The 21253-nt window shown below is 37.3% G+C and overlaps 1 protein-coding gene across 1 annotated transcript in view; it reads left to right on the plus strand.

Moving 5' to 3' along the window:
• The window catches only part of EFCAB3 (EF-hand calcium binding domain 3), a 573675-nt gene that overhangs the window by 125193 nt on the left and 427229 nt on the right, over nt 1-21253 (plus strand). Inside the window, exons 23-25 of the mRNA XM_049861611.1 lie at nt 1847-1918; nt 7038-7181; nt 9888-9959. Of these exons, the coding sequence (XP_049717568.1) occupies nt 1847-1918; nt 7038-7181; nt 9888-9959 (288 nt within the window). The remainder of the gene's footprint in view (nt 1-1846; nt 1919-7037; nt 7182-9887; nt 9960-21253) is intronic.

Raw genomic sequence — 21253 nt, forward strand, 5'->3', positions numbered from 1 at the left:
ATTTACTAATTCTCTTCTCAGGTGGATTTAATATGCTATTTAATTCATCCATTTAGTTTTAAATTTCAGTGGCCATATTTTTCACTTACAGAAGTTGTATCTAAATTTTTTAAAAATCTATTTGTATTTTATCTTAGTGTCTTGTTCTTTATATATGTTTTCTAGACTTTCTCTTTCATTATTGTTTATATACTTATTTTTGGTTTTTATCAGGTTGTGGTTTTGTTATTCCAAGTTCTCAGAGTGGTAATCTTGTTATTTCTTATGGCTGCTGACCTGTTAAATCTGCTACCTCTTGGTTTTGATGTATCATTTTTTGTGACCTTTTATTTTGGGCTTATTTTAACCAAAGCTTGTTTTTTCTATGGGATTATCATGGGTTTTAGGTTTGAGAGGGTCTTGCCAGCACAGTTTGGTGATTGATTTTGCCAAGGACCCCAGATTATCATTAACCTGGATTCATTTTTATGTATTCGACCCACATCATGGGAGTGGTGTAAATTTAGATTCTAAAACCTCATGAAATGTAGACAGGGCTTTTGATTTCTCATAACCCCAGTGCCATTGAGTCGATTCCGACTCATAGCGCCTGGCGGATTCGAACTGCCGACCTCTTGGTTAGCAGCCGTAGCACTTAACCACTTCGCCACCAGGGTTTCCTGATTTCTCATAGGAGATTTTTTTTCCCCCACTGCCCATCAGATTTAGGAAGAGTTAGGTTTCCTAATTGTTTTCCTGGGTAAGTGGATGTAGTATTTTAAACTCCCTTTCACCGAGACTGAAACCCTTTAAAAATCCCAGTTTTATTTGGTATCTGAATTCTAACTTACTCTGCACGAACCCAAGTCCTCTTTTTTGACTCTGCATTAGCATTTAAATCAAGCACCTAACCATTTCTAGATCCGATATCTACCCGCAAGACAGCCGCAGTGTTAGTATTCACTACTTAACTGCTCTGGATGTCAACTCCCACTTAATTTTTTTTGTTATTTTTCACGTTTCACTCACAGTCATAGAATGTAATATTTCATACAGTGTCTCTAGGGGCTTTGTAGTGGGATGGTTTCTGTGCTACCAAGTCTACCATTTTATTATAACTGGAAGTCTCATTAAAGTAGTTATATTCCTAGATTTTCTGCTGTTGTTATGTTTTTGTACCTTATCTCGTGTGTGTGTGTGTGTGTGTGCGCGCATGTGTGTATCCCAATAGGTAACATTGTCACCTCTGGAGTTAGACTGCGTCCATTCAAAACTTGCTTCTGGCACTTCCTGGATTTGTCACCGGGACATGCTATTTAATTTCTATTTGCGTTCATCATTTAAAAGTGGGTATATTAAGGTACTTGTCTCACAGAAGTATTGTGATGATTATATGAATTAATATGTGTAAGGCACCATAGAGGAGCCCTGGTGGCACAACGTTAAGTGCTTGGCAGCTAACTGATATGTCAGTGATTCAAACTCACCAGCAACTCTGCAGGAGTAAAGACCTGGTGATCTCCTGTAAAGATTTACAGCCTAAGAAACCCAATGGGGCAGTTCTACTCTGTTATATATGATCTCTGTGAGTGTGAATCAACTCAACAGCACACAACAACAACAGCAAATCACCATAAGAAGATGCCTACTAATAGTAAGAATTAAAAAAGTTAGCTATTAATATTAACTGTCCAGTGAGTAGTTCCTACAAGTATTAAAAGTTCTATTGTAATAGTTTCAATTGTTTGAAACAGAAAAACGAACTAGAATGGAGTTTTAGCTAATTACTTTAAACCACAGCTTTTATTTCATGTGCCAGTTCAGGATCAAGTTTTTAATGTAAGCATGTTTGATTTTGAACTTCCAGAAAATACGGAGGTGGATTTAAAAGAATTCTTAATGGGACTGAAAGAAATTCCATGTTTCAGAAAGTCCATAGGTAAGTGATTAGTTGTAGTTCATAGAAAAATGACTAGAAAATGATGATCATGAAATAATATTTTAAAAAGCGATCACTATATGGATTTCAAGTTTTCATTTGTAGTCTCTCTAGCTTCAAGGATTTCAAACAGCTTATGAAATATAAATAATACCCAAAAAACCCAGTGCCGTCGAGTCAATTCGGACTCATAGCGACCCTATAGGACAGAGTAGAACTGCCTCATAGAGTTTCCAATAATACGTAAATAATACAAGATCATAAAAAATAAGTGAGGAAAATGGAACAAAGATGTAATGAGGGGAAGAGAAATAATGTAGGGTTGAAAAAGATCACATTAAGTACCTTTGCTGTTAACTGCAGGGTCCTTTCTCCAAGGATAATTAGGTTTTCCTTCAGGGGCTTCTGGATCTATGAACTAAATCAGGTCTGGAAAGTGGGTGAGGAGCCACCACTTTTTTTTATGACATGTGAAGTCAGGCATCTGGAGTTTTCAGGTATACCCAACTGAACTCCCTATAGGAGCCCTGGTAGCACAGTTTTTAAGAGCTCAGCTGCTAACCAAAAGGTCGGCAGTTCAAAGCCACCAGACCACTCCTTAGAAACCCTATGGGGCAGTTCTGCTGTGTCTGATAGGGTCGCTGTGAGTCGGACTCGACTTGATGGCAACAGGTTTGGTTTTTGGAAGTCCCTGTAGTTCATATCATTCTTATTACCACACTATCCCTGTTTCCCATCCACATCATTTTGCTCCTGCTTTAATGACTGCCCCCTGTCCCCTAGCTTCTTCCCATTCTCCTTGAGATTAGGGAGACTGTTTCAACATCAACATCTTTTCCTACCACCCAAGTTGTCAGAGAACGTCCACCAAAGAATGCTTCACAGACACAGACCTCTCAATGATGCATTTTTTAATACTTGGTGAAACATGTCTTTTTTCCTGACATTTTCCACATTTTCATATTTCTGAAATGAGGATGTGTCTTACAATTGATAGTTTTTTAAAATCAGATACACATTTTTTATTGAGATGAATGCACGTATCATAAATTCGCCCTTGGAAAGTATAAAATCCAGTGGTTTTAGTGTAGTCACAAAGCTGTGCAACTATCATTACTGTCTAATTCCAGAACATTTTCATTACCCTAAAAAGAAACCCTGTAACCATTAGCAGTCATTCCTCCTTCTCCTTTCCCCCAGACACTGACAACTACTTGTCTACTTTTTTCTGTGTGGATTTGCCTATTTTGAACATTTCATATAAATGGAATCATACCGTGTCACCTTTTGTGCCTGGCTTCTTTCACTTAGCATAATGTTTTCAAGGTTTAGCAATGGTGTATCATTTATCAATACTTCATTGCATACCCCCCCAACCCCTTTTTTGAAGGCATGCTCAGCTTTATTCAAGGCTTTTAAAGAGCTTTGTAATATTCAGGCTACTACATTCCTTTTTAATAAAATCATCATAGTAAACTAAGGAAAATTATATAGTTAACCAGATATACATACTGTGTAAGCTAGCAAAAGGTATAATATTAAAAAAAAACTATATTTTTTATTGTCATAAAATATACAACAAAATTTGCCATTTAACCATTTTTAAGTGTACAATTAAACCAAAAAAACCAAACCCAGTGCCATCGAGTCGATTCCGATTCATAGTGACCCTGTAGGACATAGTAGAATTGCCCCCTAGAGTTTCCAAGGAGGGCCTGGCAGATTCGAGCTGCCGACCCTTTGGTTGGCAGCCGTTAACACTTAACCACTAATGCCACCAGGGTTTCCAGTGTACAATTAAGTGTCATTAATTGCTTTTACAGTGTTGTGCAACCATCACTATTTGTTTCCAAAACCTTTTCATCACCCCAAACAAACTCTGTACCCATTAAGCATTAACTTCCCATCTTCCTTCCTAGCTCATGGTAACCAGCAATACTTTGTCTCTCTGCATTTGCCTATCCTAGATATTTCGTATAAGTGGAATCATACAATACTAGTACTTATGTTTCTGACTTATTTCACTTAGCATGTTTTCAAGGGTCATCCATGTCATAGCATGTATTAGCATTTCAATACTTTTTATGACTGAATAATGTTTCACTATATGGATAATACCACATTTTCCTTATCCATTCATGAGTTGAATGGACATTTGGGTTGTTTCCATCTTTGGCTATTATTTTAATTTCACTAACCTCATTTCTTCATCTGAAAAATGAGAATAATCATGCCTTTTTTGTGATTATTGTAAGGTGCACATGACTAAAGCAAAAGTGCTTAGAATAATATCTTACACTTAGTAAGTGCTCAGTAGCTGTTAGCTGTTATAATACATAATGGCTTTTAGACTATACTAATAGTTTCATCAGTCAGAAGAAGGCCAGGGGCTAACTGCAAAACAGACCATCAGTTGCTAATATGCAACTTCAAGTTGAAGCTAAAGAAAATTAAAACATGTCCATGAGAGCCAAAGTGCAACCTTGGGTATATCCCACCTGAATTTAGAGATCATCTCAAGAATAGATTTTATGCACTGAACACTAATGACCGAAGATCAGACGAGTCGTGGAATGACATCCCGGACGTCATACATGAAGAAAGCAAAAGGTCATTAAAGAGACAGGAAAGAAAGAAAACACCAAAATGGATGTCAGAAGAGAATCTGAAACTTGCTCTTGAACGTAGAGTAGCTAAAGGAAGAAATGACGAAATAAAAGAGCTAGCCGGAAGATTTCAAAGGGTGACTGAAGAAGACAAAGTAAAGTATTATAATGAAATGTGCAAACACCTGGAGTTAGAAAACCAAAAGGGAAGAACACATTCAGCATTTCTCAAGCTGAAAGAACTGAAGAAAAAAGTTGCAGAATCTTGAAGATTTCTGGCCAAAACACTGAATGACACAGTAAGCATCAGAAGAAGATGGAAGGAATACACAGAGTCACTGTACCAAAAGTAATTGGTCGGCATTCAGCCATTTCAGGGGGTAGCATATGATAAAGAACCAATGGTACTGAAGGAAGAAGTCCCAGCTGCACTGAAGGCACTGGCAAAAAACAAGGCTCCAGGAATTGACCAAATACCAATGAGACGTTTCAACAAACAGATGCAATGCTGGAAGTGCTCACTCATCTACGCCAAGAAATTTGGGAGACAGTTACCTGGCCAACTAACTGGAAGAGATCCATACCTGTACCCATTCCAAAAACAGGTGATCCAACAGAATGTGGAAATTATCAAACAATATCATTAATATCACACCCAAGTAAAATTTTGCTGAAGATCATTCAAAAGCAGTTGCAGCAGTACATCAACAGGAAACTGCCAGAAACTCAAGCTGGGTTTAGAAGAGGATGTGGAACAAGGGATATCATTGCTGATGCCAGATGAATCTTGGTTGAAGGCAGAGAATACCAGAAAGATGTTTACCTGTGTTTTATTGACTATGCAAAGGCATTAGACTGTGTGGATCATAACAAATTATGGATAACGATGCAAAGAATGGGAATTCCACAACACTCAGTTGTGCTCAAGCGGAACCTGTACATAGACCATGTCTTAGTCATCTAGTGCTGCTATAACAGAAATTCCACAAGTGGGTGGCTTTAACAAAGAGAAATTATTCTCTCACAGTCTAGGCTACAAGTCCAAATTCAGGGCATCAGCTTCGGGGGTAGGCTTTCTCTCTCTGTTGGCTCTGGAGGAAGGTCCTTGTGATGCATTAGTCTTCGCTTTGTCTGGGAGCATCTCAGCACAGGAACCTCAGGTCCAAAGGACACTCTGCTCCGGGCACTGCTTTCTTGGTGGTATGAAGTCCACCGTGGCTCTCTACTCGCTTCTCTCTTTTATATCACAAAGAGACTGGCTTACGACACTATCTAATCTTGTATATCTCACCAGTGTAACTGCCACTAATCCATCTCATTTCATCATAGTGATAGGATTTACAACACATAGGGAAATCTCATAAAATGGTGGACAAACACACAATACTGGGACTCATGGCCCAGCCAAGTTGACAGATATTTTGGGGGCACACAATTCAATCCATGACAGACCAAGAGGCAGTAGTTCAAGCAGAACAAGGTTTAAAATCAGGCAAGGTGTGTGTCAAGTTTGTATCCATTTACCATACTTATTCCATCTGTATGCTGAGCGAATAATCCAAGAAGCTGGATTATATGAAAAAGGATGTGGTGTCAGGATTGATGGAAGACTCTTTAACAACATGTGATATGCAGATGATACAACCTTGCTTGCTGAAAGCAAAAAGGACTTGAAGCACTTACTGATGAAGATTAAAGACTACAGCCTTCAGTATGAATTACACCTTAGTATAAAGAAAACAAAAATCCTCACAAGTGGACCAAAAAACAACATCATGATAAACAAAGAAAATATTGAAGTTGTCAAGGATTTCATTTTACTTGGATCCACAATCAACACCCATGGAAATAGCAGTCAAGATACCAAATGATGTATTGCTTAGGCAAATCTGTTGCAGAAGACTTCTTAAAAATGTTAAAAAGCAGAGATGTCACTTTGAGGACCAAGGTGTGCCTGACCCATGTCATGGTATTTTCAATAACCTCTTACACATGTAAAAGCTGGACAATGAATAAGGAAGACCAAAGAAGAATCGATGCCTTTAAATTATGGTGTTGATGAAGAATACTGAATATACCATGGACTGTCTAAAGAAGGAACAAATCTATCTTGAAAGAAGTACAGCCAGAATACTCCTTAGAACTGAAAATGGTGAAACTTCGTCTCACGTGCTTGTTATCAGGAGGGACCAGTCCTTGGAGAAAGACGTCGTGCTTGGTAAAGTGGAGGGTCAGCAAAAAGAGGAAGACCCTCAATGAGATGGATTGACACAGCGGCTGCAACAATGAGCTCAAACATAGCAATATTTTAATGGTGGTGCAGGACTGGGCAGTGTTTCATTCTGTTGTACATAGGCTCACTATAAGTCAAAACCAACTCAACAGCACTGAACTACAGCAACAATAGCTTCATGTAAAGTTCTGTTATTTTATGCAACACAAGCCTACTCAGTGATAGCAAATAATATACTCTAGTTGTGCTGTTGAAACAGTTGTTTTTGCTCTTTTTACAGCTACACAGCTACTCTTAGCTACTTCCCAAATTCTTCAAAATGGTCTAATTGATGTCTCTGACCTCAAGACATCATTGATGAACGATGAGCTTTATGGAGCTAATGCCATACTTGATGAAGTGTTAAGACATGAACCTGAATATGGTAAGTAGTTCCAGTGCATCTCTCTTATAAATGCCATCCTGCCTTGGTGGGGTGGGAGGTGTGTAGATAGGATACACAGGGATAGAAGGTACCCTGTGGGAGCAGCTGTGGGATGACTGGTGTGCACCACGGCTGCCTTCCTGGAATGCCAACCCTGAGCTTTATGGGGCCAAACAGAGGGGAAAGTCAGGGCCCAGTCTTTGGCCTGGCTCATTGTTGTGGGGGCTAGCTTACTTTCCTGGCGGTAGGAGTACATAAGTGTATGTTTTTTCAACTGCAACCATAAGGTCCAAAGAGGAGTAAAAAGTACCACCCTTGCAGTTCATTTTAAGGCTGGCTTCTTGAGACCTCATTTCTTGTCCATCTTCACCTTTCTAATACAATTACCAGTGGACGTTTTCATTCCCTTTAGAGGAATCCCCGTCTGCTACCTCTTTGTACCTCTTCAAAAGGCCTTGCTTTATGACTTTGAATAGGGCAATAATATCAACTCACATTAGTCGATATATCAGTATATTTCCCAGAGTCTGGCTTATTCAGTATTGAATAGTACCAGGTGTAGGATATTAACCATCCAGTATGTGTTGAGCTACATTAAGCCAAGTATAATTTCTTTTCATGGTGTTTAAGATATATAGGCCTGTACATCTCTCTAGTGATCTTGGTTATTTCAACCCTTTATCTTATTAAATAATAGTAGTCCAAATCTATGTTTTATAAATAAATATTTTTCTAGCAGTGTTATTCATATAAGGGCCTTTGGAATTTTTGAGAGGACAATTCTTTGTTGTGTGGAATTGTCTCATACATTGCTGAGTGTTTACTGTCTCTAGTCCATTCCCAATGAATAGGATTGGTGCTTCGTAGTCATTGTCTTAGGCTGGGTTCTCTAGAGAAGCAAAACCAGTAAAGCATATAAATATATATAGGGACAGACTTATATCAAGGAAACAGCTGACACGATTGTAAGGGTTGGAACGTCCCAAGTCCTTGGATCAGAATAGTGGCCTTTTCCGATTCACGGAGGAGCCACGAAGTTGGTGAACCCAAGATGAGCAAGTCGGAGAGCAGGTCTCCCGCTCACAGGCTGTGAAGGTCCAGGAATCCCCAGGGTCGGCAGGCAAAACCGCAAGGTTTCTCCTGATTCACGTAGCTGTGGAGGTTGGTGAAGCCAGGATCGGCAGGTTGGGGAACAGGACTCTTGCTCGCAGGCTGTGATGATCGACGAATCCCAAGATGGACAGGTAAGCTGCTAGCTCAAGTCCCAAGAACCAGAGGTCAGACAAGAGACAGCTGCTGGATCCAGAACAAGCCAACAACATTTGCAAGGCGAGCAGGAAGGAAGTAGGTGGTAAAAGGGGTAGAGATGAAGGCTGAGGGGCGGTGAGCTGCCACAGGCGCTACCCCCACCGGTATTACTCAGTAGATTCCATCATGGAGATGATCGATCACATATCAGATTTCAACAGGGAAGTGATTACAACATTATACAACTGCCAAAACACAGAATCATTGCCCAGCCAAGGTGACACATAATCTTAACCATCACAGTCATTATAATTAGAAAGACCTCCTATACGGTTTCAAATGACCTCTGTGGGTGGGGGCAGTGATACTTCTGGTTTGGCACTTTTTTTCATGGAAATAGCCTGCAGAGATGAAACCCTGTTTATTTCATAGATTTCTTCTCCCATTATCATAAGACTGAATATAAAAACCTATACTCCATAAGAATCTCCATTTAAGAAGAGGATTACCACTTTACATATGTGTAATCTTTTTTTTTTTTTAATCTAAAGCCACATTTGAATGATTTTTTGTTGTTGTTGTTGTTGTTATAATGAAAGTTGCCTGCCTCCAACTTTGAATTCAGATTTCTGCCTTTCGGACCGCAACTGCAGGGGCTGGTGGACCCAAGATCGGTAGTTTGGGGAACAGGACTCTTGCTCGCAGGCCTTTTGGAATGCAGAAATCTCAACTAAAAAAAATTTTTTTTATGTTTTTAAAAATGACAGTTGTACCAGGTTTTAGGCTGAAAGGATAAAAAAGTTCTTATTTATATTTTAGCCATAATATTCCATCACACAAAGATAAATAGATCCTGTTTTCAAGGGGCTGCTGATTTAATAGGAGAGCACAGTAATGATGTGATCACTACAGTATGGTATTGTGATTGTACAGAGTAGCTAGTAAGTCACACTCCCTGGCCCAAAAAACCCACTTAAGCACTATGCCACCAGGGTTTCTAACTCCCTGGCAGGTAGGTAGTATGTCAAGGGGTCTTCACAGAGATGATAACTGAACTTGATCTTGAAGGATGAGTTAAGGATTTTCCCTGGCAGAATAGGAGAAAAGTGATTCTAGGCAGTGGAGACAGTGCATGAAAAGGCAAACAGCATGTAGAAGCATGGTGCACTCAGAAGAAAGTAAGTTGTTACTTATTGCTGGAGGGCAGAATGCATTTGGCGAAGCAGCTGGAAAGGTGAACAAGGACAAGATCATTAAGGATGATTAAGCTGTGATATGATGTTTGTCTTTTATTCTGTAGGCACATGGGAGCTACTGAAGTAATCTATTCACAAATGACTGGATTGTCTATATAGTAAGCCCAAAAAGGCTACCATAGCTAACTAGTGGGTTTATCAGTGTTACAGGATACGAGGTGAAATATTCTTTCATTTAGCTAAATTTTGTTTTGCATTACAGAAAATGGCAAGATGACCATTCAAGAATTTATGACTAAGGTCTCTAATACACTGACTGTTCCTAATGATGCAGGTGAGTTTTATTTAATATGTGTCTACTGCTCACCTTTGGAAAGACTAGCAGTGGCTCACGTGTTAAAACACAACGCAGGGAAAGATAGTTAAACCATAGGTAAGTAAGAACCAATAGATTAACAAAATACAAGACTAGATTGTATAGCTTTGTTTGAATTATAAGGCAAAGACTACAAAGCTTAGCATACACTCAAAGTTGTAGGTAATCTTAATTTTATAATGCTGGAAAGTTACTATATTATGTATTGTGCTTTGTGATTATTAGTATGCATGTTTGGTTTCTAAATTTAGTCTTTGGAAAATTATGAATGATTAGAAAATAATTTAAAAAAATTTGACAAAACTAGTGTAGTGGACCTTATGACCACATGCCTACTTTATGACTATTCTTCTGTCTGATGTCAGTGTATCTTCAACTGCTCTCTCCCAACTACATTTTTTTTTCTTTTTCAAATTTAGGTTTACTGAGGTATAATTTACATAAGATAAAATTAACCCTTTTTAGGTATATAGCGCTATGAATTCTGAAAAATAAGTAGAGTTGTATAACCATCAACTTAACAACACACGGTGACCCTATAGGACAGAGTAGAACTGCCCCATAGGGTTTCCAAGGAGCGGCTGGTAGATTCAAACTGTTGACCTTTTGGTTAGCAGCCGAACTCTTAGCCACTGAGCCACCAGGGCTCCAGAATCTCTATTACTCCTAAAAGTTCTCGTTTTCTCTTTTTTAGTCCACACCCTCCCCAACCATCAACCCCTGGTGACCACTGATCTGTTCTTTGTCTCTATAGTTATATATATGCCCTTTACCAGGGTGAGGAACTTTCTTCTGTTCCTACCTTGATTAGAGTTGTTAACATGAATGGATGCTGAAGCTTATCAAGGGCTCTTTCTGCCTTCTTGAGATGACTCTATGATTTTTCTTCCATAGTCTGTTGATACAGTGGATTGATTGATTTTTTTTTTTTAATATAGGGATTTTTTTGTTTGTTTCGTTGTTGTTGTTAGGTGCTGTCAAGTTAGTTCAGACTCATAGCGACCCTACGTACAGCAGAATGAAACACTGCCTGGTCCTGCACCATCCTCACAATCGTTATGCTTGAGCCCATTGTTACAGCCACTGTGTCAATCCATCTCGTTGAGGGTCTTCCTCTTTTTCACTGACCCTCTACTTTACCAAGCATGATGTCCTTCTCCAGGGACTGATCCCTTCTGATAACATGTCCAGCATATGTGAGACAAGTCTCACCATTCTTGCTTTTAAGGAGCATTCTGGCTATACTTCTTCCAAGACAGATTTGTTCATTCTTTTGGCAGTCCATGGTATATTCAATATTCTTTGCCAACACTATAATTTAAAGGTGTCAGTTCTTCTTTGGTCTTCCTTATGCATTGTACAGCTTTTGCGTGCATATGAGGTGATTGAAAACAGTATGGCTTGGGTCAGGTGCACCTTGGTCTTCAAGGTGACATCTTTGCTTTTTAACACTTTAAAGAGGTGTTTTGCAGCAGATTTGCCCAATGCAATGCATCGTTTGGTTTCTTTTTTTTTTTTAATTAAAAAAAAAAATTGTACTTTAGATGAAGGTTTACAGAACAAAGTAGTTTCTCATTAAACAATTAATACACATACTGTTTTGCAATATTGGTTGCCAGCTCCACAACATGTCAACATTCTTCCTGCCTCGATTCTGGGTTCCCCGTTACTAGCTTTCCTGTCTCCTCCTGCCTTCTTGTCCTTGCCTCTGGGTTGGTGTGCCCATTTAGTCTCATTTTGTTTTATGGGTCTGTCTAATCTTTGGCTGAAGGGTGAACCTGAGGAGGGACTTCAGTACGGAGTTAAAAGGGTGTCCGGGGGCATACTGTCAGGGTTTTTCCAGTCTCTGTCAGACCAGTAAGTCTGGTCTTTTTTTTATTTGTGAGTTTGTATTTTGTTCTACATTTGTCTCTGGCTCTGTCCAGCACCCTCTATTGTGATCCCTGTCAGAGCAGTCAGTGGTGGTAGCCAGGCACAACTGGTAGCCGGGCACTATTTAGTTGTGCTGGACTCAGACTGGTGGAGGCTGTGGTAGATGTGGTCCGTTAGTCCTTTGGACTAATCTTCCTCTCGTGTCTTTGGTTTTCTTCATTCTGCCTTGCTCCAGATGGCCACTCACAAGCTTTTAAGACCCCAGGCACTACTCGCCAAAGTAGGATGTAGAACATTTTGTTTATAAACTGTGTTATGCCAATTGAGCTAGATGTTCTCTGAGACCATGGTCCCCACAGCCCTCAGCCTAGTAATTCAGTCCCTGAGGGAGCTTGGATGTGTCTGTGGAGCTTCCATGACCTTGCCTTGGACAAGTTGTGCTGGATTCCCTGGTATTGTGTACTGTCTTACCCTATACCAAAGTTATCACTTATCTCTTGTCTATTTAATATTTTTCCCTCTTTCCCCACCTCTCCCCTCCCTCGTAACCATCAAAGATTGTTTCTTTCTGTGTGGAAACATTATCATGAGCTTTAATGGTAGTGGTCTCATGTAACATTTGTCCTCTTGTGCTTGACTTATTTCACTCAGTACAAAGCCCTCCAGATTCATCCATGTTGTGAGATGCTTCACAGATTCATTATTGTTCTTTATCATTGTGTAATACTCCACTGTGTGTATGTACCGTAGTTTGTTTATCCATTCATCTGCTGATGGTCATCTTGGTTGTTTCCATCTTTGTGCTATTGTGAACAATGCTGCAATAAACATGAGTGTGCATATGTCTATTTGTGTGTTGGCTCTTATTTCTCTAAGATATATTCCTGGGAGTGGGATTGCTGAATCATATGGTATTTCTATTTCTAGCTTTTAAGAAAGCACTCATTTTCCAAAATGGTTGTACCATTTTGCATTCCCAGCAGCAGTGCTTAAGAGTTCCAATCTCCCCACAGCCTCTACAACATTTGTTATTTTCTGTTTTTTTTGGTTCATGCCAGTAATGTCAGGGTGAAATGGTATCTCATTGATTTGCATTTCAAAAATTTTTTTTTTTTTAATGGCTAGTGATTTTGAGCATTTGCTCATGTGTCTGTTAGCTGCTTGAATGTGGTCTTTGGTGAAGTGTCTTTTCATATCCTTTGCCCATTTTTTAATTGGATTGTTTGTCTTTTGTTGTAGAGGTTTTGGGTTTTCCTGTAGATTCTAGAGATTAGACCATTGTTGGATTTGTCATAGGTAAAATTTTTTTACCAGGTTCTCTCGTTACTCTTTGGTGGAGTCTTTTGATGAGCATACATATTTAATTTTTAGAAGATCCCAGTTATTCAACTTATCTTGTTGTGTTTGTATATTGTTAGTTATGATTCATATCCTATTAATAACGTGTATTAGGGCCTCTACCATTGACCCTATTTTTTCTTCTATGATCTTTATGGTTTTTGGTTTTATATTTAGGTCTTTGATCCATTTTGAATTAGTTTTTGTGTATGGTGTGAGGTATGGATCCTGTTTCACTTTCTTGTAGGTGGACATCCAGTTTTGCCAGCACCATTTAAAAAGACTGTCTTCTCTCCCATTTGATGGACATGGGCCTTTGTTGAAGATCAGCTGACCATAGGTGAATGGAATTACATCTGGGTTCTCAGTTCTGCTCCACTGGTCATTTTGTATGTTGTTGTACCAGTACCAGGTTGTTTTGATTACCGTAGCTGTAGAGTAGGTTCTGAGTCCGGTAGGGCGAGTTCTCCTACTTTATTCTTCTTCTTCAATAGTGCTTTAGTTATCTGGGGCCTCTTGCCTTTCCATATAAAGTTAATGATTAGTTTTTCCATCTCTTCAAAGAATGCTGTTGTATTTGGATCAGGATTACATCGTATTTGTAGATGGCTTTGAGCAGAACTGACATTTTCACAGTGTTAAGTCTACTGATCCATCAGCATGGTATATTTTTCCATTTATGTAGGTCTCTTTTGGTTTCTTGCGGTAGTGTTTTGTATTTTTCTTTGCAGAGGTCTTTTACATCCCTGGTTAGATTCGTTCCTAAGTTTTTCATCTTTTTAGGGGCTATTATAAATGGTATTATTTTCCTGATTTCCTTTTCATAGTTCTCTTTATTGGTGTATAGCAATCCAACTGATTTTTGTATGTTTATTTTGTGTCCTCCTACTCCGCTGAGTCTTTCTATTGGTTCCAGTAGTTTTCTTGTGGAGTCTTTTGGGTCTTCTATGTCTATATTAAAAAACAAAACAAAAAACCCAAACCTGTTGCTGTCAAGTTGTTTCCAACTCGTAGTGACCCTATAGGACAGAGTAGAACTGCCCCATAGGATTTCCAAAGAGTGGCTGGTGAGCGTGAACTGCTGACTTTTTGGTGAGCAGCCTGAGCTCTTCACCACTTCACCACCAGGCCTCCTTTCTATGTATAGTGTCATATTTGCAAATAGGGAAAATTTTCCTTCTTCTTTGTCAATTGGGATGCCCTTTATTTCTTTTTCTTGCTTTATTGCTCTAGCTAGGCTTTCTAGCACAATGTTAAATAGAAGTGGTGATAAAGGGCATCCTTGTTTTGTTCCTGTTCTCAAGGGAAATGTTTTCAGCCTCTCTTCATTAAGAATGATGATGGCTACTGGTTTTGTATAGATTCCTTTTATATGTTGAGGAATTTCCCTTCCATACCTGTTTTATTGAGTTTTTTTTTAATCAGGAATGGGTGTGTTGGACTTTGTCGAATGCCTTTTCTGCATCAATGGAGATGATCATGTAATTATTTTATTTATGTGGTGGAGTTCGTTGATTGATTTTCTATTGGTAAACCATCCTTGCATACCTGGTATGAATTCCAATTGGTTATGGTGTATTAGTTTTTTGATATGATGCTAAATTCTATTGGCTAGAGTTTTGTTGAGAATTTTTGCATCTATATTCATGATAGATATTGGTCTGTAATTTTCTTATTTTGTGGTGTCTTTGCCTGGTTTCGGTATCAGGGTTATGCTGGCTTTATAGAATGATTTTGGAAGTATTCCTTCCATTTCTATGTTCTGAAATGGTTTGAGTAGTACTAGTGTAACTCTTCCTAAATCTTTGGTAGAATTCTCCAGGGAAGCCATCTGGGCCAGGGCTTTTTTTTTTGTTGTTGTTGGGAGTTTTTTTTTTTTTTAAATTACCTTTCCAATCTCTTCTCTTGTTATGGGTCTGTTCAGATTTTCAGCTTCAGTTTGTTAGTTTGGGCAGGTAGTGTGCTTCTAGAAATTTGTCCATTTCCTCTAGATTTTCAAATTTGTTGGAGTATAGTTTTTCATAGTACTCTGTTATGATCCTTTTTATTTCATTTGGGTCTGTTGTAAGGTCCCCCATTTCATTTCTTATTTGTGTTATTTTTATCCCCTCCTGTTTTTCTTTTGTCAATTTGACCAGTGGTTTGTAGATTTTATTGATCCTTTCAAAGAACCAACTTTTGGTTTTGTTGGTTCTTTCTATTTATTTTTTTCTGTTCTCTATTTCATTTATTTCTGCTCTGATCTTTATTATTTCCTTTCTTCTTGTGGCTGTGGGCTTCTTTTCCTGTTCTCTTTCTATTTGTTTGAGTTGTGTAGCTCATGTTTTGATTTTCTCCCTTTCTTCTTTTTTGATGTGTGCATCTATTGCTATAAATTGACCTTTGAGCACTGCCTTTGCTGTGTTCAAAGGGTTTTGGTATGATGTGTTTTCACTGTCATTTGATTCTAGGAATTTGTGATTCTATCTTTGATTTCTTCTATTACCCAGTGGTTTTTAAGCAGGGTGTTACTCAGTATCCATGTATTCAATTTTTTTTTTTTTACCTTGCTTTTCCTGTTATTAATTTCTACTTCGATGACATTGTGATCAGAGAAGATACTTTGTATCATCTCAGTGTTTTGGATTTTGTTGAGGGTTGCTTTGTAGGCTAAGCTGTGGTCTATTCTGGAGAATGTTCCATGTGTGTTGGAAAAGAATGTATACTTTGCTGCCGTTGGGTGGAGAATTTGGTAAATGTCTATGAGGCCAAGATGGTTGATTATGACCTTTAGATCTTCTGTGTCTTTGCTAAGTTTCTTTCTAGATGTTCAGTCCTTTACTCAGAGTTGTGTGTTGTAGTTCCTACTATTATTGTGGAACTGTCAATTTCTCTTTTCAGTGCTGTTAGAGTTTGCTTTATGTATTTTGGAGCCCTGTCGTTGGGTGCATAGGTATTTATTATGGTTATGTCATCATGGTTGATTGTCCCTTTAATCATTATATAATGTCCTTCCTTGTCTTTTATAGTGGATTTTTGCCTTAAGTATATTTTGTTTGAGATTAGTATTACTACTCATGCTCTTTTTTGGTTGCTGTTTGCGTGATGTATTTTTTCCATCCTTTTATTTTTAATGTATTTACGTCTTTGTGTCTGGTATGTGTTTCTTGTAGACAACGTGTTGATGGGTCATGTTCTTTTCATCCATTCTGTCACTCCTGTCTCTTTATGAGTGTATTTAAGCCATTTACATTCTGTGTGATTATTGACAGATGTGAGTTTATTGCTGTTATTTTGTAGTGCATTTTTTTTTTTCTTTTTGCAGTGCTGAGGTTTTCTTTGTTCCTCTTACTCTCCTGTGCTGAGTTCCTTTTGTTTGTGGAATTTCTTTCGTTATCGTAGAGTTTGTGTTTACTGAGATTTTATGTTTTTCTTCTTTATTTTGATGAATAGGTTAGTTAACTTGTTTTGTGGTTACCTTGGAATTTACTCTCATCATCCTAAGTGTGAACCAGTCTTTTGTTACTTGATATCGCCTTGACTTCTTCTTCATTTGAAAGTTCTATACCTATATCATGTATTCCCCTTTTATTGTTCTGACATTGTCATCATACACAGATTGATGTTTCTATTTCCCTGTTTTAATTCTATTCGATATGTTTTATCCTTGAGAGTTCATTACCTAGGTTGGTATCTGGCTGATATTGGCCTGTCTCCTAAATTCAGGTTGTTGACTGGTGTTGTTGGTTCTCTAACCAAAGGACTTTCTCTAATAATTCTTATAACTTTGGTTTGGTGTTTACAAATTCCCTTAGTTTCCATTTATCTGGAAATGTCCTAATTTTACCATCATATTTGAGAGAGTTTTGCAGAATATATTTTCCTCAGTTGGAAATTTTTTTCTTTCAAGGTTGTATGTATGTCATCCCATTGCCTTCTTGCCTGCATGACCTGTGCTGAGTAATCAGAGCTTAGTGTTATTGTTTTCCCTTTGTATGTGACTTTTTGTTTTTCTTGAGCTGGTCTCAGGATTGTTTGTATTTTAGGTTTTGGCAAGTGTGGTTATGATATGTCTTAGTGAGTTTCTTTTGGGGTCTATCCTATACGGGGTTTGTTGAGCTTCTTGGATGGTCAGCTTTTCATCTTTCACGATATTAGGAAAGTTTTATGTCAGTAAATCTTCAGTGATCCTCTTTGTGCTTTCCATTTTCTCCGCCTGTTCTGGAACTCTGATCACACACAAATTTTTGCTCTTGATTGTATTCCGTATAGTTCTTTTCTTCATTCTTCTTCATTCTTTTCTCTGATTTTTCCTCAAAGTGGCATACATGGATTTATCTCAATTTTACTGATTCTATCTTCCATTGTTTCAAATTTGCTCCTAAAACTTTCTATTGTGTTGTCCATTTCTGAAATTTTGTTGTTTATCTTTTGGATTTCTAATTGCTGTTTTTGTATGATTTCTAATTGTTTATTCGTTTTGATACTTTGTTCTTGTATTATTTTCCTGAATTCTTCTTGCTTTGTCTGTTTATTTCTTGATTTTGGCAATGTTGTGGTTTGTTTTGTGTGTGTTCCATGATTTTGTCTTTGTTTTCCTTGATCTCTTTCCTTATCTCTTTGAGAGCCCTGAATATTAGACTTTTGATTTCCCTATTAGGTGAACTGGGCCTGAACTAGGCCAGTACAGAGAGGCTGGAGCAGGGCCTGTGGCATGGTGGGCTGGTTTCCCTTGGGGCCACGAGGTGCAGCAAGGTAGGATCCATTAGTACTGTGGTTCCCAGATGTCGAGGCTGCCAAGGTGGGGCAGTTCTTGCCACTATTCACCAGAGAGGTGGGGGTTGTACGAGCATGCTCTTGTGGTTACTGAGTGAGAAAGCCTGGGCTCCTCCTTGAGTTGCAGCCAGCAAACGTGGTCTTACTTAGCTTTGGTTGTGTCTGCATTATACCTCTATCTCCTGTTGGGAATTCCGTGGAGGTGCCTTTCTGTGTGGGGGGTTGTTGGCTTTATTACACGATGGCCATGGTGAATCATGCCATTTGGCAGGAAACCTCCACTCTGTATCTCTACGCCATCATTTTCTGTCAGTTTCTTCTTCTCAGTGGCTTCCAATCTAATACTTTATTCCTTCATTTAAGGTTCAGGGTTCCAGGATTGACAGCTGTGTTTGTTTTACTTGGTTTTTGTTACAGCAGGATGGCTTAGTGTGCCTGACTAGTCCACCACCTTGACTCCACCTCTTTTCTCACGTTCTTGATAGTGTCATTAAAGTACAAAATTTTAAAATTTTGATAGTATCTAGTTTATGTTTTCTTTTGTTGCATCTGCTTTTGGTGTCATATCTAACAAACCATTGCCTAATCCAAGTTCACAAAGATTTACACTTATATATACTTCTAAGAATTTTATATTTAGCTGTTGCATTTAGATCTTTGATTCATTTTTAGTTAATTTTTATATATGATATGATGTTGGGGCCCAACTTCATTCTTTTGCATATTTAGTTATCCCAGCACCATTTGTTGAGAAGATGACTCCCTTCCCATTGAATTGTCTTGGAAATCTTGTTGAAAATCAGTTGACTGTAGATGCCATGGTTTACTTCTGAACTCATGATTCTTTTCCATTGATGTATATGTCTATCCTTATGCCAGTACATGAATCTATCTCTGGACTCCATGTTTTGTTTTATTGATCTGTTTGTTGTCTATCTAGATGCCAATTTCATACTATCTTGATTACCATAGTTCTTATAATAGGTCTTGAAATCAAATAGTGTTAGTTCACAAGTTTATTATTCTTTTTCAAAGTTGTTTTGGCTCTTCTAGATCCTTTGCATTTACATGAACTTGTCAGTTTTCTTAAGAAATCCCGATTACAGTTTGATAGACATTGTATTGGATCTGTAAATCAGTCTAGAGAGATTTGAGATTTTAACATCATGTATCTATTTACTTAGGTCTATTTTAATTTTTCTCAGCCATATTTCGCAGTTTTTTTTGTGTAGAGACCTTGTACCTTTTTTTGTTAGATTTATTCCCAGGTATTTGCTTTTTTTCTTTTGCTATTTTATATACTATTTGCTTATAAATACCATTTTAGTGTTCAGTTGTTTATTGGTACTACATAGAAATACAATCGTTTTTGGTATATTGACCTTGTATCCTGTAACCTTGTTAAATTTACATAGTAGTTTTAATAGATATTTTAAATTTCTTTGCATCCTATGTACATAATCATGTCATCTGTGAAGAATGGTAGTTTTCTTTCTTCTTTGCAATTTTGATGCTTATTATTATTATTTTTTAATACCTTATTACACTGGCTAAAGCCTTCAGTACAGTACTGAACAGAAGTGGTAGGAGCTTCCATCTTTGTCTTAATCCTTATCTTAGAGGGAAACCAGTGTTTCATTATTAAGCATGATGTTAGCTGTAGATTTTTCATATGAACATATTCAGGTTGAGGAAATTTCCTTCTAATCTTAATTTTATTATTATTTTAAATTGTGATTGAAGATTGAGTTTTGTCAAATGCGTTTTCTTCATTTATTGATATCATCATGTGGTTATTCTTTTTTTATAGTCTGCTAGTATAGAGAATTACATCAATAAATCAACTTTCATTCCTGGGATAAACCTTACTTGGGCATGAGGTATTAGCTTTTTTGTATATTGCGAGGTCTGATGTGCTAACATTTGATTAAAGATTTTTGAGTATATGTTTATAAGGGATATTGGTTTATAATTGTAATGCCTTTTTAAGATTTTGGTATTAAGGTTATGCTGGCCTCATAAAATGAGTTGGGAAGTCTTCCCTCTACTCTATTTTCTGGATGTATGTTTGTATGACTGGGATTATTTTCTCATCAAAGGTTTGGTAGAAGTCACCAGTGAAGACATTTGATCCTGGAGATTTAAAAATCTGAACTCTATTCCTTCAGTGGATATGGAGCCATTTAGATTTTCTTGTCTTTTTGTATCAGATTTGGTAATCGTGTCTCTCTAGGAATTTGTTCACCTAATATGTGAAATTTATTGGCATAATGTTGTTCATAATATCCTCTTAGTATCCTCTTAATGTCTCTGGTGTAATCTATTCTTTTTTATTCCTGACTTTTCTATTTCTGTTTTCTCTTTTTTATTCTTAGTCTTGCTAGGGGTTTATCGATCCTATTAGTCATTTCACAAATATGTTGATTTTGTTAATTTTTCTCTTTTTTTCCTTCATTGGTTCACACCCTTCATTTTACTGTTATTTTTTAAAAAATACTAACTTTGGGCTTAATTTATTCTTCTTTTGCTGGCTTCTTGCAAGCTATGGAAACTTAACTCACTGATTTTATACCTTTATAGCCTTTAAAGCTTCAGTTTTCTCTTGAGCACTGCTTTCATTTCATTTCATAAATTTTGATATATTGTGCTTTTATTATCATTTAGTTGAAAAATATTTTCTAATTTACTTTATGATTTCTTCTTTGAAGTATGGGGTTATTTAAAAATGTACTATTCAGTTTCTAAATATTTGGGCATTTTCTAGATATCATATTGTTGCTGATTTTTAATTTAATACACTTTGGTCCGAGAATATATTTTGTATATAATTACAATTCTTTTAAATTCATTAGGAGTTATTTTTTAGCCGAACATGTGGTCTATATAGGTGAATATTCCATGTGCACTTTAAAGAATATATATTCTACAATTGTTGGGTAGTCTTCTATAAATATCAAATAGATTAGATTGTTTGCTAGTTTGGTCAAATCTTCTAATTCTTGATGATTATTCTACTTGGTTCTATTAATTACTGAGAGGGACGTATTGAAATATCCAACTCTGATTGTGGATTTATCTATTCTTCCTTTTAATTCTGTTAATTTTTGCTCTACTTATTTTGAAGCCACTTGTTAGGTGTATACACATTTGATATTATTGCCAAATTTGTGAATATGTCTTTATGGAATATACTTGGTTTGATGCTTTTTTAAAATTTTTCTTGATCTTCCGTTACTTTCTCCTAATTTTTTTTTGAGTATGCATTTATTATCAATTACTTTAAATTA

Source organism: Elephas maximus, chromosome 19 (genome assembly GCF_024166365.1).
Source record: "Elephas maximus indicus isolate mEleMax1 chromosome 19, mEleMax1 primary haplotype, whole genome shotgun sequence".
Classification (NCBI taxonomy): domain Eukaryota; kingdom Metazoa; phylum Chordata; class Mammalia; order Proboscidea; family Elephantidae; genus Elephas; species Elephas maximus.